The sequence below is a fragment of the Amblyomma americanum genome, chromosome 10 (genome assembly GCF_052857255.1).
Source record: "Amblyomma americanum isolate KBUSLIRL-KWMA chromosome 10, ASM5285725v1, whole genome shotgun sequence".
Lineage (NCBI taxonomy): Eukaryota > Metazoa > Arthropoda > Arachnida > Ixodida > Ixodidae > Amblyomma > Amblyomma americanum.
The window spans coordinates 4,025,248-4,042,992 of record NC_135506.1 but is presented as its reverse complement, the minus strand read 5'-3'; the positions used below and the strand labels follow the sequence as shown (position 1 = coordinate 4,042,992).

The window sequence follows — 17,745 nt, the reverse complement described above, 5'->3', positions numbered from 1 at the left end:
AGGCCACCGAGGCGAGCATTGCAAGCAATATTCTTTTAAAGGTGAAATCAGTCATTCTAATACTTTTTTTACACTCAATTAGCCGAAAATGTTGTAAGCGCTTCAGTTGAAGCAGACGAAACGGCCGGAATGGCATAGTCAAACGGCCCGTGCTTTTTGCAATGTTCGCCTCGGCGGCCTTGTGACATTTTCCACTGCAAAAACAGATGGCGCCACTGCCGCTCTTCAGCGAAAAAACGTCGTCTGCGGGTTGTGGTTCGTCGATCTCTACGTAGACGATTACGTTTTCGGATCATGCACGGCTTAACTAAGTAAGTACCGTTGTCGAACTTGCTACGATACAAAATTTACCATAACACGCAAGCTCTTTGTGTAGTTTCACCGCAAGTGAGCCAGCGGTTGAGGGGGGGAATTTTTGAAAGCCTTCACGATAAAAACGCACAATACTGTACGTGTCTCAGCCTTAAAACACGCACCCTACTTTCTTTTTTTTTTTTTCAGGGAGGGGAGCCTAGCTTTATCATGAATGAAATGAAGGCTTGCGATAGATTGATCATGCTGACGTGATTTGTTAGCTGGTCTTATGCTGCTCACATAATCGCGACCCCCCTCCCCTTTCTCACTTCTAACTATTCCTGAAAGCACGTACGTCCTAAAATTGGTGACGATATATTTTTTTTTGCCCACGACAGCGAAATTTTATCATCCTTGTCATGAGGGTTAGTTATAAACGTTTCTATTCGTATGCTGCACATCAACAACACAAAAAAAAAATAACTATACCGCTTCTCCTTCACCCCCCCCCCCCTTCCCACTTCAATTCCTTGGGAAACCCCTGGCCGCGGGAACGAGCTAAGTGGTCAGGCAAACTTGCCTATGCTTTAATTGTCACACTAACCGAGCGAGCGAATCTGTAAGCAATCGCGAAGCTGTCCAAAGCAACAGGTGGAGACAGGAGGCTTCCCATTTTTCATGCAGGCTGGCATGCATGTGGCCGCGGCAATAGCTTGAACGGGTGCGCCGGCCCCTAAAAAACGTTAGCACTTCACATAGCGTTTGCGCTGCTTAGCATGCTACGTAGAAAATGATTTTGATGGTTCAAATGCATTACCTTCAGTGGCAAATGTGTAGTCCCGTTCGACGAACTGCTGCTCGAAGTTGCATTCACACCAAAGGCGGAGTGCAGTACCTACTTGTTGACTAAAATAGGACAAATTGCCGGGCTAGTTGGTAATGATCCATTCTTGTTGACAGCGCGTTAAAGCACAGGGACAGAAGAAACACAGAGGACGACGAGGGACAGAAAAAACACAGAGGTGACGTCGTCTTCTGTGTTTCTTCTGTCCCTGTGCTTTAACGCGCTGTCAACAAGAATGTTGACTAAGTGGTGGACAACTCGAATTTTCTAAACAATTTGAAGCACCACGCACAAAAGCAATGAAAGTTTAGGCCTCTTCCTCACCGGTTGTAAGCTGGCTATAAACTTCTTTTAATTTTTACCATAAAACACAGTCTGTTTGTTGCGAACTGCATTGTTCTAGAGCCGACAGAAACGAGAAAATAAAGTAGCTGCTGTCTTTTACCTTTATCGTTTCAGTGCAAAATAGTAAAGATCTTCTTCAGTCCTAGTTCCTAGTGGTAATCAGCACAAAAAGTAACGTTCTGAGCCAAACTGGGGTGAGCGAAAAGCCAAATATAACCGCAACAAATAGCAGGCGATCCGCACCCAAGCCCCCAAGCGTCGAGCTGAGAACGGTAGCGCCAGTTTTGTTGTCATGAGGCGGAGGCGCGCGGAACTACGCTTCGTCCTTTGCCGGTCGTCACACCGACTGATATAGCCACCGTACGTGTGTGACACGCAAAGATTAAAAAAATTGTCATGCGATACATATTGGTCAAGCCAATTCAAGCCGTATTTCTTTAAAAATGTATATTACAATAATCCGAAAGTAGCTGCGCTGCGTGCCTGTTTTCATGGTCTCGCAGACGACGCCATGCCGTTTTTTTCTTCTTTCTTTTCGCTTTTCGAACGCACAAGCGAGGGTGCAGGAGACAGCTGATTGGCGCCGTGGAAGGCGGCGCAGAGGAGCAGGCACCACAGCCAGCGCGACAACCACATGGAGTGAGCGTAATGGCGGAGATTTACTGTTTCCGTCCCTTGGTCATTGAAGTCGTCGAGCCTAAAGGTGACGGCCTACCTTTCGTTTCTCACTCGAGCTGATCGCACGCGTCGGCGATTCAAACGGCAACGCCAAGAGGCCGCTGTTTGATGATGCCAACTCGCGGGAACGCGCATCCGCTTGCACGCAGGCCCGACTGTTCCCAAACCTCGCAGTGGTCACAGAATAGTTGCCAGCGGTGCCAGCGTGTACGCATTCGGGGGCTACAACCCGGACAACGCGGGTGAGGATCCCAGTAGCGCTCTCTTCAAGGAGGTGAGTCCCCATTCGCTCCGCCTCGCGAAATGCCTCGTTATTTATGCGACGAGAGATAGTGACAGTTTGTTTACTCCGGCAGGCTGCTTGTCTTTTCTCGGGGGAGTCTCGGTCCTTTGTTCAGCAAGGATCTCGTTGGTCGCGATAACTGTTTGGTTCTTGGCGTTTTAATGTCTCGCGCCTGTGTTACCGGTCTTTTGTGTTTGATGAGTGTAGCCGTGGAGTGAGAGGCTGGTGCTTTCATCTGCTCCGTTCATTTCTTTACCATCCGTACGTGACGTATGAGAACGCCTAGTGAATATAATGAGTTCGGAAAAGTGTCCCTGAGTGAAAACTCTTTCGGTTGTTTTTTTCAGCTATGGAGGTTCAACTCGTACACCAAGCGGTGGACCAACCTGCTTATGACGGGAAACGTGCCAACGGAGCTCGCCTCGCACGCGGGTAAGCAATTGTAGCTGCCTGATCAGCGGCAGCTAGCCGTGCCAACGCACGTAGCTACTTTGGCCGTGAATTGAGCCAACGTAGCTACATTTGGCAACGAATTTACGCCGTTCCCCCGAGCGGCAAACAAAGCTAGACGACCAGATCGATGTTTTAATGCAATTATGACGCTTTAATTGGGTAAATGAGCGTGATGAACTAACCAGAATTTAATTATTTAGTCGGAATCGGCCCCACGCATTGTTTCTTACCAAAGGTGGGGCCTTTAGTGAAGACACATTTATGTATCTGTAAATAAATAAATAAATAAATTTCAACTTTTCTTAAATTGTGCGAGCTGTACAAAAATTTGTTTGCGACATGGCCATGTCTGCAGCTGCAAAAAAATTGAAGAGAATTGAGACGTTGGCATATCTGCTATCTTGGAGAGTTTGCTTTTGTCGTTCTTATAAGTGCGCAGCAGTGCTTGAGCACTAAAATTTTCTGTGAAAACTACTATAGGCTTTAAAATTTTTCTTGCTTTGCACCATTGAGCGCAAGCAACGTAGAAAAGTTTGCTCACGTCTGTACATAGCAATGGGCATGTGTGTAGTAATGTATTACATACTGAGTGCTTATGCTTGTAGATCATGAGTGCTTTCTCCGTGAATTACATTGTCAAATATTCACAGTCTTGCCACTGCATTTTGGCAAGAGTTGAGTAGCAGCAATTACTGTTTGTTTTTTATTGCATTGGCTATTTAGCCCTGCTGCACCACGACAGGATGCTGGTGTACGGTGGTACGGGGGTTCCCTTTGGAGAACGGGTTTCCAACCGGCTATATGCATTCAACCTTCGCACTCACCACTGGGACCTGGTGCCGACCACTGGTGACGTACCCTACGAGCAGTATGGCCAGGTATTGATTAGCCCTGGTATTTGTTTTGCTGTACCTGACAGGGGTATAGTTTATGGGTATAGGTATAGAGCTGTTGTTGCACCAAAACCCCTCTGCCAGATGTCAGGAAGTTGTCTGATTGGTCGCAAGCATTGAGATCACATGACCACAGTGGACTAATCACAGTGCCAGAGCAATTCCAAAACAGCGCCCAGGTTGGCCCATTGCTGAAATCTGGGACCCCCAAAAAATTCCTAAATGCAACCTAAGTCAGTAGTTAAGTTGGCAAGTGTCCAATTAAAGTACTGGTTGGCCGAGACTGGTTTCGTGACCTTGTGACATCATTGCAACCCGCCCACCGAGTTGTGAGCAACCTTATTTCTGGACAGCAACCTAGATAAGGAATCGGAATAAAAATCAAGTAAATTTATGACGGCGCTGTAATGCTATCTCATTTTCTTTTAAGGATTGCATGAGTGACCATATAGTTTTTATGTTGTACTTTTGTGCATTGTACATTTGGAAAGACACAATGAAACCTTAACGAGACACCGCCACCACGGTGGCTCACTGGTTATGGCGCCCGGCTGCTGACCCAAAAGACGCGGCTTCGATCCCGGCCACAGCGGTCAAATTTCGATGGATGCGGAATTCTTGAGGCCCGTGCTGTGTGAGATGTCAGTGCACGTTCAAAAACCCCAGGTGGTCGAAATTTCTGGAGCCCTTCACTACGGTGCCCCTCATAGTCTGAGTCGCTTTGAGCCGTGAAACTCCCATAAACCAAACCAAACCTTAACGAGACACTGGGGATAAATTGAAGTTGGTCTGTGTCAGTAGGTCAGCACTTAAAGGTGACAAAGATGCTACTCTCACTGAGAATTGATCTTTTATGAGCAAAAAATGGTCAAGAAATAAAATACAGGTGTTTGAGCTTCCAAAAGTAATCACGAAGTCCTCAGTCTTGACATCACGGGTTTGAACTGAGTGGCGGGAAAATTCTTAAATTCAATTTTCTCAAGAATAAATGTCTTTTTCTGCCAGAAAGACATTAATATAGCCAGAAAGCCATGTGATCGATTTTCACTAATTAAAATATGATGCAGTTGCCCATAGTGTCCATGCTGCTGATGTGCATAAGTACGACTGCTTGACAATGCAAGGACAGTTATGTTGAAAATTTGCTGCTGTATTGAGTAGAGAACATTGCAGTTTCCTCCACTAAAATAGTATTGCAACTAGCACACAACAATTGGATGCTTTTATTTTAGATACTACTGTATTTACTCGAATCTGGGACAACCCCGATCCTGAGCCGACCTCCTAAAGTCCGAAGCCAACAAAAAAATATGTATTACCTCGAATGTAGGCCAAACACAAAATGCAAACAGCATTTATTGAATGTGAACGTGCAGAGCTCATTCAAAGTTGTCAACGCTGCAAGACTCGTCGCTGTGTTCCTTGTCACTGTCACCTTCAAACAGTGCACTATCTTCGGTACCGTCAAGCGCATTAGATATGCTGCATTTTTTAAAGGCACGCACGATCAAAGTACCTGGGATGTCGTCCCACGCTGCAGCTACCCAGCCCGCCAGCTGCGATAGCGCTGTATGTTTGATGCAGCTCGTTGCCGTTAGCATGTGGTCTTCGTCAGTCAACCAGCCCGTGTAATATTTCCGCAGACGATCCTTGAAAGGTTTGTTGATGCAGACATCAAGTGGCTGGCCTGTCATGCCGCCCGGTATGACAGCGAGATTCGTGTTCGCTTGGGCGAGTGCAGCCTTTACGTTGTTGGTAAAGTGCCCACGGTAAGACTCGGCGACAAGGAGCGAGCTCTTTGTCAAAAGGGCTCCTGGACGCCGTGGCCACACTATCTTAACCCACTCTTCCACCATTGCACCCAACATCCACCTGTTCTCATTTGCCCGCACAATGACATTTCTTGGGAAAGTTTCTCGAGCAGGCAGTGTCTTCCTTTTAAATATCATATAAGGAGGGAGTTCATGTCCATCAGCTGTGCAGCACAGCATCACAGTTGTGCGCTGCTTCTCGTAGCCCGCAGAGCGCCCTTTCACCTCCTTGACACCCTTTTCATTCACGGTGTACGCCACTGGCATATCAAAATACACAGCCGTCTGATCGGAGTTACCGATTTGCCCAAGGTTGTAGCCTGCCGCTTCTCTCTTTCGCAGCACGTAGCACTGAAAAGCTATCAGCTTTTCTTCGAAATCACTTGGCAGCTTCTGGGTGATTGAAGCGCAACGTCGGAGGCTGAAGCCGAAGCGCTTCATGAATTTCTGAAGCCAGCTCCGGCTGGCTTTGAAACCCTTTGGCGTTAGGCCTCGCTCCCTCAAAAGTTCCCTAGCTTTCGCTTGGAGCACTTCTGTTGTCACTGGAAGGGCAGCTGCTCTCTGCGTCCAAACAAAGTCTGCCAAAACTGTCTCCACTTCGTGGTGACGGCCTTTCTTTGGTCCGCTAAATGCATCCTCGTTGCGGTGCACACAAAAAGCTGCTGTCATTGTCCCCTCCAATGACGGATGTTTTTCTCGTCGACGCCGAAGTCCCGCCCGGCTTAAAGGTTCGACGATACTTCTGTGGCTATCAACTTTTCGCTTGAAAGCGGCACTGTAGTGGCATCTCCTGCTTGGTGCCATCGCTATAACACCACGCCGCACACCGATATGACCGACATGACACAGGTCAAAATGGCAACCTCGCTTGTGTACGGTTGGCTATTGGCATGGGTAGTAGCGGCTGCGATACTGACTTTTCTAGATGGCGCTAGCTATGCACCATATTTAGCAGTTTCAATGAAAACTGGCGCGTTTTTTTAAAATCCTCGAATCTAAGCCGGCCCTGGAGTTTGGAATATGATTATTTGAAAAAAACTATCGGCCTAGATTCTAATAAATACGGTAATAGTTTGTGTTAGTCTTTAAGGGAATGTAACATGCAAGGCTATTGCATGTTGAGTGTTTGTTCAAGAGACTTTAGCTAGAAGGGCCCACTTAATGTGGCATGAAGCTACCACCAGCTAGTCTTCCTACTACTGAAATCATTTGGTTGTGAGTTGAAGCCTCATTGGTGATTTTCACGAAATCACCACCACACTGCAGTGGCACCGTGAACTAATAGTCTAAAAGGGATAGACACGTACTGAACCTTGTCATTTTCTCGGCTGCGAGTCTTTGCCGGCGCATTCAGACATTGTAGTCATACTTTTTCTATAAGAATATTTCTTAGGAGTGCTCTTGCATAGATATTTGCACTCTAATGAGATAGAAGAGTTGGTTTCTTAAGCGCTGAAGCGAGCTCTGATGAATTTGCCAAAGTTGTTGAGCCCAGTGGCATGTTTTGTGAAGCTCATTCTCGAGCATACAACTGTGGCTGACATTCCCTTGGCTTTGCAGGCTATGTGTGTGCACATGGGCCACCTGTACGTCCTTGGGGGCACAACAGGCTTTGAATACTCCATGGATGTCCACCAGTTGTGCCTGAGTGACCTCACTTGGAAGCGGCTTCCCTGCATCTCGGAACCAACACGAAGGTGAGCAGGATGCTCCTCTACACCACTGCATTTTTTTATTGTGATGGTATGAGAGTTGTCACACCAAAATCCCGCCAATATACAGTGTCGTGAAATTCGCTGATTGGTCGAATGAGGCCGTGTTACCTTGTGACATCATCACAACTTGCCCCGGTGGGCCACCCTGGTTGGTCAGAAAAGGTCACGCGGCCAGATGGCGTCATCACAACCTGCCTACAGGGGCAACTATATTAGTGATTGGTCGAGGGAGGTCAGGTGACCTTTTGACATCATTCCAGCCTGCCCACCGGGTTGTAGGCAACCTAGATAGCACTGGGGTTCACGTCAGAAGCAACCCAGGGCCGTCCAGTACCACTAAATTCTTTGATTGGATGAGAGAGGTATGTTGTCACATGGTTGCATGGCCCCAAAGGAACCAATCGCAGACCAATCACACAGAAGTTGCAACAGAAGCTGCAACATTCCACTCTTGAGGCGACTTAAACATCCGCATAGTGTTTTTTCTCCAATATCCGTGGCTGTCAGCTGAGCGGTGAATTTGTTGGGACCCCTTGAATGCCACTGTGGGTTATCACCAAGGGCGTGAGCAGTGTGGCAACAAAAGGATAGGTCATTCAACAGTCGTCGTCACGAATTGGACTTGTTTTATGGATGTTCAGAACAGTACAGCCTTGGAAGAAGTATTACGCTGCTCTGTCCAGATGTAAGGTGCTTAGCCAGCTAGCTTCACACTGGAGAGTGTGCTCCAAAATTCACTTGGCGAATGGCACCACTGTTTGCTGTCTGTGCCTACTTTTGTGCTTAAGATCCTTTATTTCTGGCACTTTTATGTACAGGCTGTGCCTTTTTGGTGCTGAAAGGTGTTGTGGTCAGTCCCTACAGTATGCAGATCCTGATGCCCACTGGGATCAATTTTGATTGACCACTCCCACTGGATGATATCGTCACTTGTTGTCTGATTGTTTGCAAACAAGTAGAGGCTCTTTGGGGGACTTTCACACATCCAGTGCATGAGCCATGCATGACTCTCACCGCAGCAGTGACTGATATTGCATCTAGTACATGTCGTGCAGGTACTCACTTATGGATGTCTTGCAGGTATCGCCATGAGCTAGCAGTCTACAAAAACCTCATCATTGTGCTTGGGGGTGGCACAGCTCAGGACAGTCTGCCCCTGCGCAAGCTGCCAGCGTTCAACACCAGCCTCCTCCGCTGGGAGGTGCTGTTCACTGCACCCGACCCTCCACATGGTAAGGAACGCATATTATGTAACAGGCACTGCTTTTCACTTGCCGTGTGTTTTGAGAGTTGTTTCCACAGTAATAATTTGTCATCACTGCTCCTTGCAACATCCTCTTGCTCAAAATCTCGAGTTTGTGTAACAGGTACATGCAGTATATATATTTCGTGTGATTGCGATGTCTGAAGTTTAAGGGGGGGGGGGGGGTGCTTTGAAATAAAACAAAAATGATTTTTTTTTTTATGTTGATGTATCCACTTGCATTCTGTGCCTTTCACGCTTTCCTGAAGTTTCATTGCTGTAATCGACCGGGATGTACTATAAAATAATTATTTTGTGAACTGTGGTAGCTGCGCATTGTAGGGAAATGTTCGAACTATGGGCAGTTTCCTCTTATTATAGTTTTCTGCCTAGATACACACCTTGTGAAGCAGATTTCTTCGCGACTGTTCTATCTCTATTGACCCCATTTCCTTTGTTGCACTCTTGGGGCCATTGTGTGGGTCAAAACATTCTTTGTTTCCCAAATTTGTGAATTTCAAGTTTCTTGTGAAATTTTCTTTGTACTCTGGATATGTCAGTGAACACTGCACCACAAAAATTCAAAAACAAAATTGCTGCTTTGCAATAAAAAAATTCTAGAAATGTCTACACCTGTAACACGTCAGTACAAATGCAATAAATATTGAAGCAGGCTTCTACCATATTTTCTTGCCTCAGTAGCTTTTTCACAAGACTGAGAGGGAAAATATGTATTCGAAAACAATTTGCTGCAGATACAGTCGAGCCCGCTTATAACGAACATGAGTGCCACGCGGCGTCCGTTCGTTATATCCCGAAGTTTGTAGTAAGTGGACCACAGCTCTAAAGACGGTTGCTTGTCAAAAAACAAAATTTTTTCTTTGCGAAAAACTCTGTAATGGACGTCTGTTTTTGCAGCGCAGATTCGATGAGGGAGGTTTCCAGTTTATTTAAAGCAGAAGTGTGCTCTTCACCGAGGCCCTTGGCATAGACAAGTTGTCTGAGGCTCTCTATGTAGCCCATTGCTACAGGCGCGCTTATGGGTGCTAGCTCCGAAGTTTCATCCTCATCTGATTCCTCTGCGTCACTCTCGTCCCGCACTTCAGAAACGATGCCCTCGTCCGTGCACGGTTCCGCGGTGTCGGCATCGTCATCAACAGAAATAAAATCATTCCAACCAATGTAACCACCCCCATGTCAGAGTCGACGACGCGCTGCCACAAATCGTCGCCGCCAGGCTGGTCATCTTCTGAAGCATCAGGCTGGGCATCAAACATTCGACGAAGCCGGCCTTGCGGAAGCAGTTCCACTCGCCAGTGGCAGTCACCTCTGCTTGGGCCACTTTCATCATGTCTACAGCTGAACACAATGGAAATGGGCACGGTGTTCCCATCCGCCATCCCGAATTACAACCAAGGCCCGAGATTTCAACGAAACCAACAAAACATCCGCACTGCAACAAGAGTGACAAAAGCACGCAATGGGGTAGCTGTGCAACACACGCAGGCAGCATTCAAGTCAATCAAGCTTAAGATACAGATGCACAGCGCCAGCAGAGAGACCAATGAGGGGCGTCCGTGAGCGTCAGGGCAGCCACCTCTTGGCTCCCACGGAAGGCCTGCTTCACGGAGCGTGGCCTCTGTGATCGGCGGTAGCACAGTTCATCGCTGAGGCCACGCAAGGATTTGCAAGAGAGTGAGGAGAGGGAAGCGGGGTTGCAAAGAGGGGCGGGAGAGCAGTCTTGGAAGGCGCGGTTGCAGGGAAAGGGTAGCTCGCTTGAGAGCGGCACGAAACGGGGCGGGCAGTTCGCCTGCGATGAGGCTCTGGAAAACATACCGCGTGCCGGGCACACAAAGGGTTCGGAGGCAGATTATCTGGCATCGCAGCGCCGGGTTTACGCTGTCCATTCGCTGTAACAGATCAGCAGAGCTTAATGACCTTCATTATATGTGTCATTTTGTGCCATTAAAACAATGTATATTTTGATGGTCGCGCAGGTCTCGTTCGTTATAAGCGAAAGTTCGTTTTAAGTGGGGCCGTTATATGTGGGCTCGACTGTATAACAATGAAATCACATGAAAGTAGTAATAAAATTATTTCTAATATGCTCAAAAAGTTTCATGCTAATACGTCCAGACATAAAAAAGTTTTGCTTAAAGCCGTGTCCCCTCTTAATGTCAGAAAGCTGCATGTGAGATATGAGTGTGACACCATGGCAGAGGGCTCAGGATCAATTTCAACCACCCAGGAATCTTCTTCGTTCAGGAACGTCGCATAATAAATACGTGCTTAGCACTTTGCCTCTATCAAAATGTGGCTCCTGCGTGAAGGTGCGGTCCCAGCCTGCAACTTTGGGCCCAGCAGCAGGATACCTCTGAGCCACTGAGAGCACACTGCGTACACAAATTGGTTGTGCCTACAAAAAGGGGGGTACTGCTAAAAACACACGGATAAAACACGCAGTACACTTCTTCTTTTGTCTGTGTTTTTTAGCACAGTACCCCCCTTTTTGCAAGATGAACATCAACCAACTAGCCCTGTTTACCGCTCTAGTGCCTACAAAAGGCTCATTTTACAAAAACCTTGCAACAAGAGGAGTGAAGCAGCATTGTATTTGGCTGCACTTCTGATGAGCTTGCTTCCCTATGAGCACACATAGTAGATGTGTCAGTGGTGTTTATATGTCGCCATCAGATGTAGGCTTCAGTCAAGTTAGCCGAAATCTCCATGAGCCATTTGTCGGCTGTGCTTGGAGCCTTGACTTGGCCCCATGCATTCTTGTGGAGTGGCACATAATTTTTGTACTTGCAGGTTTCCCTTCAAAACGGAGATGCCACAGCAGTGTTCAGTACCGGGATGGTAAGTAGTTGTTTTGCTCTACAAATGGTGTACGAACTGCACCTGAGCTATTAAATTAAGCTTGTCCTGTCTTCACTTTCGCAGAATTAACTTTAAAAACACATCTGAGTGATGTTCTTGTAGAGGACTCAGTGGTTCTTATATTCCGTTTTATTATTATTGTTTTTTAATATATACCTTTAGTGTTTCTTTAGTTTCGTATCCATCCTGTGTAACTTTATTGCACGAGCAATAAAGGGTGAAGTTAGCAGGGGCAATATGGCAGCTCCTTGGGGTTGGGTGGTTAGGGAAGGTTCCACGAATTTCTTTTTTACTTTTGGCACTTTTTAACAGTGCTTTCTTTCTTAGCAGAAAATAGGAGCTTCAGTATGAAATGGAAAACTTCTTGCATGAAAGCGCAGCCACGCCCCCTTCTCCTCATCCTGCATCCCTAAATCCATCTGTGGATGTAAGAATAGAGTGAGCAGTGGTAACAAAATGGTTTTGACTTCTTTGTATCTAGTACTGGAGCCAGTGCCTAGGTGTTATGCTTGTTATTTTAAACTCCTCTAGAGAGGCATGTAAGCCTTACAAGGATTTCATTTTTGTCGCGTGCCCAGTCCTATCCTAATAGAGAAAAGCTTACACAGCGCCACCCTTGTGCTTTTTATTTTGCTGCAGCCGTGTTTGTGTGCGGTGGTCACAACGGCACGCGGGTGCTCGACGACGTGTGGCGGTTAGACTTGCCGGCCCTGCAGTGGCACCGGATGCCGGTGCGTCTGCCTAGCCCTGTCTATTTCCACGCGGCGGCTGTGTCTGAGAGCGGCCAAATGTTCATCTTCGGTGGCGTCACGGCAGTGGATGGCACATCGCGGTGCAACAGCCTGTGGTCCATGTGGCTGACCGTGCCCAGCCTGCTCGAACTTTCCTGGCTGGCGCTGTTGCACACCGCCCCCTGGCTGGCCACCTTGCCTGCCAAGCAGCTCGCGAGAGACGGTGTCCCCCTTTCCATCCTGGAGAGGCTTCAGCGTTGAGTTGGACTCCATTTTTGGCCAGTGGTGATAAGGCGAGACTTCACTGGCACACAGACTCTGTGTTGGACTTTGGCGAGTCTGCGTCTGCAGCCCCCAGTGGTCATTAACTCAAGGAGCTGCTGCCTACTTCTTGGCTGCCTGACAAGAAAGGATCTGTGTTCTGCCTTTGGGCTGTTGTTGGCTTGGGGGCAAGTTCGTTAAAGTTTGTAACAGCTTGTTTTCAACGGATGTGGTAAGGTTCCCTCATTGTAGGTAAGGCAGAATAAGGATCCAGCTGTTTCTGTGTTCTCCAGGAGAGCACAGGTGCAATACAGCTTTTCCCACTTTCTAGCAAAAATCTGTTACCAGCATCTTAAAGATGTGGCTGTGTTGTTTAACTGCAAGAGGGTCTCGCTGTGAACTGCTGACTAATAAAGTTTATGCTCAGACAAGTGGCAGTATGCTCTGTAATGCTGTCATGCGAGCCAGGATTAGTGTCGTCGTAAGTGCTGTTTAACTTACTAGCTGTCTGCATATATTTCAAAGCAGTTTGTTATAGCTAGCAAAGATGAGGACTTCATGCTTGCTTGTTGCTGTACAAATGGGGAGTCAGATTTCAGCAATAAAAGCTGACTTATTGCAGGCTATTAATGGTCTCAAATGCACTTTGTCAAGTTGTGCTATTAATGTTGCGTAATTTCAACCATATAATACCACTGTAGACCGCTATCCTCACAAAATTACTCTAAGCACTTATTGAGATGTTCAAGGACTGGCATGTGGCTAGCCAGCACTTGGATCTCATCAGCTGAAAACAAAACAGCACTGTTTTGTACAAGGAGCTTTTGAGTTCGGAGCAGTCGTTAAAATGTTGCACTCGAGCACACTCATGTTCAAAGATATTCCTTGCTTGACAGCTGGGTGACATTTTTTCTATATTGCACTTATGTTGAAGATAATACAAGGTCATCACTGAAAGCCTTACAAATTTGATCAGGGATAAGTCAGGTGCTGCCATTTAATTTCAAAGGAAGGGGCATCTTGTAGCAGAGTGCAACAGCCCCAAGCCTCTGTGCGCCAAGTTGCTGGGTTCCTACATCTACTGACGGGATGTTTTGAGCTCTGTGCCAATGAAAGAGGTGCTGTCCTAGTTTTTGTTTCTCTTGAACTTGATATTGTGATCATACCTCTGAACGCAAGTTTACAGTTCTTGAGAGCCGGACCATCAGTTTTCTACGGATTGCATGCAACCGATGGCCATTAAGGGTAATGGACTGGATTCCAAGAGAAGGCAATCATAGCAGTAAGCGGCAAAGAGTCTGGTGGCAGGATAAGGTTAGGAAGCTTGCAGAGGGATATGGGAGAGGCCCTTGTGCTGTAGTGGACATACTTAGGCCTGATGGCGATGTTCAAGGACATAGGTAACACAGCAAACATTGATAGCTGAAGCTGCCTAGCTAACATTCTTTTGGTAAGAACTTAAACCGTGATTTGGACAGTGTTGTATAGTGACAAGTTTTGCTCCTAAAGTTAAATGCACCAATTAATGCAACCTTGCCTGATTGTTATGCGCCATGTTTGCATAAGCTTCTTAGAGTACTGCATACTGGAACTGAGCTCTCACCTGCCATGTGATAGACTGGTTGAGCTGCTTTGGTTCCATAGCACCTAATGGCTGGCATGAAGAGAGACCCACACCAGTGTGTGTATCATCAGAACAGCAGCGGGGGTGCAGGAATCTTTATTTTATAGCCCAGCAACAGATCTAGTCGTATATATGCAGCAGCCCAAAGAAGTGCGCAGAGTTTGACCTGCCTATTATATACTGTACAAAGGTCTGTGGTCAGAGAGAGAGAAGGGCATTTCAGCAGTTTTCCCACAAAACTACATGATTTAGCAGCCGTTGTGCACAAGTTGCTGTATGCCCACACCTGTGCTATGAAAAACTAGTATTTTTCTTATGCCTAGCCCTTGGGGCATCGTGCTGGGCAGCAGGCAGTCCTAAATTTGTTACCATGTCAAATAATCGCTTGAATAATGATGAATTTAATATACTGCTTGGCAGTGTGTGTTTGCTATATTTACTGATTTATGTACTGCAAGATATGTTTTCACTTTATCCAAACCTTGCACTTTGTGAACAAATGGCTTCACTTCTTAACCAGCAATTTATAGCCGCATAAGAATATTCAGAAAGCATCAAATAACTAAAATGTTAGTGATTTAAACACAAGCACATTAAGAGCCATTTTATTTTTTAAACACATTGCTCATTAACCTCCTGCGACAAGCTGACAGAGGTGAAGATTCTGGGACACTGGCCGCGGCAATCGGCGGCGACGAAGGCTTCCCAGGCACTGCTCCGCTCCTTAAGATCACTGGAACTACACGACAGGCTGTGACTTCACCCGTGTTTACAGCGTCCCCATACAGACTTCGCATACTCACTTCATTTTCCTGTTACTCCCTTTTCTCCTTCCCCTTTATATCCACTCATCCCTTTCCCCCAGTGCAGGGTACCAAACCAGTTTCTTTCAGTTAACCTCCCTGTCTTTCCTTCTCCTCTTCCTCCTCCTCCTGTTGATCAAAATTTTGCGTACAAGCTATTTGGCACCATATTACATGCAAAGCTGATCGTTTTTTGGCTATAAGTGGAGGAACTCTTCAGTAGTGTGCTTTGAAAAGCTACACATTAAATGTTTGCAGAGCACAGAAGCAATGAAATAGTTGAATTGCCTTGTAGTCTGGTAGGAACCGAAGTTGACAATCTATTATTTCATGCATGGGCTTCGCAGTACACATGCCACTTTCAGGCTGTGATGAGATCTGGATCTTTGGTTTGGCTGGCACCATGCCTAAATATTTTTTTGAGAATTGAAACAGATTTGTTTTTCAGAGGTCAGAGCATGCTGTACCAGTTTTGCTGTTGAGCCATAATTTACAATAAATTATTGCGTTCTCAAGATTTGGTACTCCTGTCATGACTTGAATGTACCTGTTGTACTTAAAATATTCATGCACAAAAGGGTTTTGTACTCTGTTATATTTTTGTTTTCTTCTTTACTGCACATTCTTGAGCAATCAAGAAGCTGTGTTAGTGTGGCCTTCTTGGTTTGCCCAAGTATCCTGCTGTCGTTTAAACTGCAGAGATGACAGCTGTGACTAAATTGAAGCTTTGCAATTTATTAGACTCCATAGGTGATGACCCAGCCAACATGTACTGAGATTTTTGAAGTGGAGCTTTGTATGGGCAAGTGGAACCAATTTTGTGTGAGCAAATGGAACCAAATGCAGTAAAACTTAGCTCATAAGGTAAAAAAAAAAAGAGGTAGGGGGAAAACAGGCTATCCGAGAAAACGTATGATCCAAACCACCCATTTTTGAAGAATGTAGCTGTAGAATGATGTACATACAAAGACATTTATTGGCATTTTCACTTCATAAGAATCTGGATTAGCATTCCTGGGCACAAAGTGTGACCAACTCCTTTTCTGTATAGTGCTTGCAGCATTCGGTCCGCATTTACCTTGTCGGAAGATACTTCGCAACACATCCGGTCCACTTAGGGCTGTGGCAGAATTTGAGGAGCCTCTTCCTCGTTTACGGATGCTATGCCCCCTTACACCAATGCAGTTCAGGGAAGCTACCGCGGCGGCTGACGCACCGTTTTTGCGACCCCGCCAGACCCGGCTCGCTCGTACGCAAGTGCATCTGTGTAGTGCTCAGATTGTTCAGCCCCTTACACTAAGCACTCTGAACAAGCTGCTGTGTTTCTCCTCTGTGTCGCGTCCTCGCGGGAATGGCACCGCTCATATGCAAACGCGATTTTTTTTTTTTCATGCTTCATCCCGTTTGCGCCAAGGCACTGCAGAGAAGCCACCACAGTGGGTGACTGCCACTGCATTCGAGATTAGGGAGCTTTAGAGGATAGGCCGTTTCGCAAGTCTCTTATCCCCTAATCGATAGGGTCCCCTATTCTAAAGCTCCCTATTAGAGAGTTTTAGAATAGGGGACCCCAAGCTTTGGGGCGTTGAAGTGCGCACGCACCGAAGGCCCGCCTTGCGTCGCTTCACCACCGATTCGTTATTGCTGCTACTCTGCGTCCTACGTTCACGGCGAACGAAAGGCTTTGCTTGAGCATGCCCGAAACCAGACAGCATTTTAGCGATAAAACACCCCAAATTTTCAGATTGCTTCCGCGTTTGCACAGTGCTGCTAGGCTTAGCGAGTACGCGTCGTTTTACGTCAGAAAGCGCGGGAGGTTCAGACCACTGATCTCCACAAGTTAGTGATTTTGGTTCAAAAAGCGGTCACAAAGAAATGGCATTCTGTTAACGCAGTTCTTTTTATTTACGTGGGCGCAAATCAGATGGAAAATAACTACATTTGCGAGAGTTGTCACACAACGTTTTGGCCAACATGGCGCTGCATGTGGCAAACAATCCAAGAAAGGCCGAAAGCGCTCCTTGCATGTTGCGTTTGTTTCATTATATGCGACTTTAGTGCTGCCGAAAAGTTATGAGATATTCATTCACTCACGTTACCCATAAGCGCCCTCGCTGGTAGGTTGAGGGGAATACATGGGGGAGGGGAATACAATTTTTTTATTGACGCGTTACATTTTAAGGCGAACAATAGAAATTATATAAACGATAATTAGAACGCAAATCGTAACACAAAGGGAAGAAAAAAGAAAAAAATAATCAACACACTTCCATCACAGCGAATGAGTTCTTGGAATTTTTTTGTCTGTTTCTCTAGCGATGTCCGCTGGCAAACTATTCCACTCAGTGATAGTACGAGGAAATGAATGACTTGGCATAAGACGATGAAGATCATGTCGTGGGAAGATGGCATGAGGTGACTGAAAAAAATCGTCACAAAGGGATGGATGGTGATAAAGTTCATGGAAAAGCGTTAAAAGTGCAAGTTTACGGTGGTGTGATAAGTATTCCAGTTCGGCACGTGAGACGCTTGTGAAAGGCGAGTAGTCTGAAAATATGAAACGAACAGCACGGCTCTGCAAGGATTAAATGTTAGTGCTAACATAAGCTTGATCAAGGTCCAAAATGGCCGCGACGCATTCGATTTTAGGCCGTATTAAGGTGGTATAGGCAATTTTATTGACGTGGATAGGGGCGTGTCTGAGGTTACGTTTGAGGAGACCAAGACGCCACGTTAAGTCAAAGTGAAGGTGCACCCCAAGGTACTTATAGGTTGTCGTTATTTCTACAGCATTGTCCTTAAGAATGTAAGTGGTAGGAATGCGTGCTGACCGACGAGTGAAAGACATGTTTTGTTTTAGAAACGTTTAGGGTCATTAACCAGGATGAGC

General features: G+C 46.3%; 1 protein-coding gene across 1 annotated transcript; it reads left to right on the top strand.

The window, feature by feature from the left end:
• Positions 1-1,847: 1,847 nt before the first annotated feature.
• On the top strand, positions 1,848-15,371 carry slim (scruin like at the midline). The gene is made up of 8 exons (XM_077641234.1): positions 1,848-2,186; positions 2,311-2,435; positions 2,792-2,876; positions 3,621-3,775; positions 7,162-7,298; positions 8,397-8,548; positions 11,371-11,418; positions 12,079-15,371. The coding sequence occupies exons 1-8, from the start codon at positions 2,132-2,134 to the stop codon at positions 12,429-12,431; spliced, it is 1,110 nt and encodes a 369-aa protein (XP_077497360.1). The 5' UTR covers positions 1,848-2,131; the 3' UTR covers positions 12,432-15,371.
• The last annotated feature ends 2,374 nt before the right edge of the window (positions 15,372-17,745 follow it).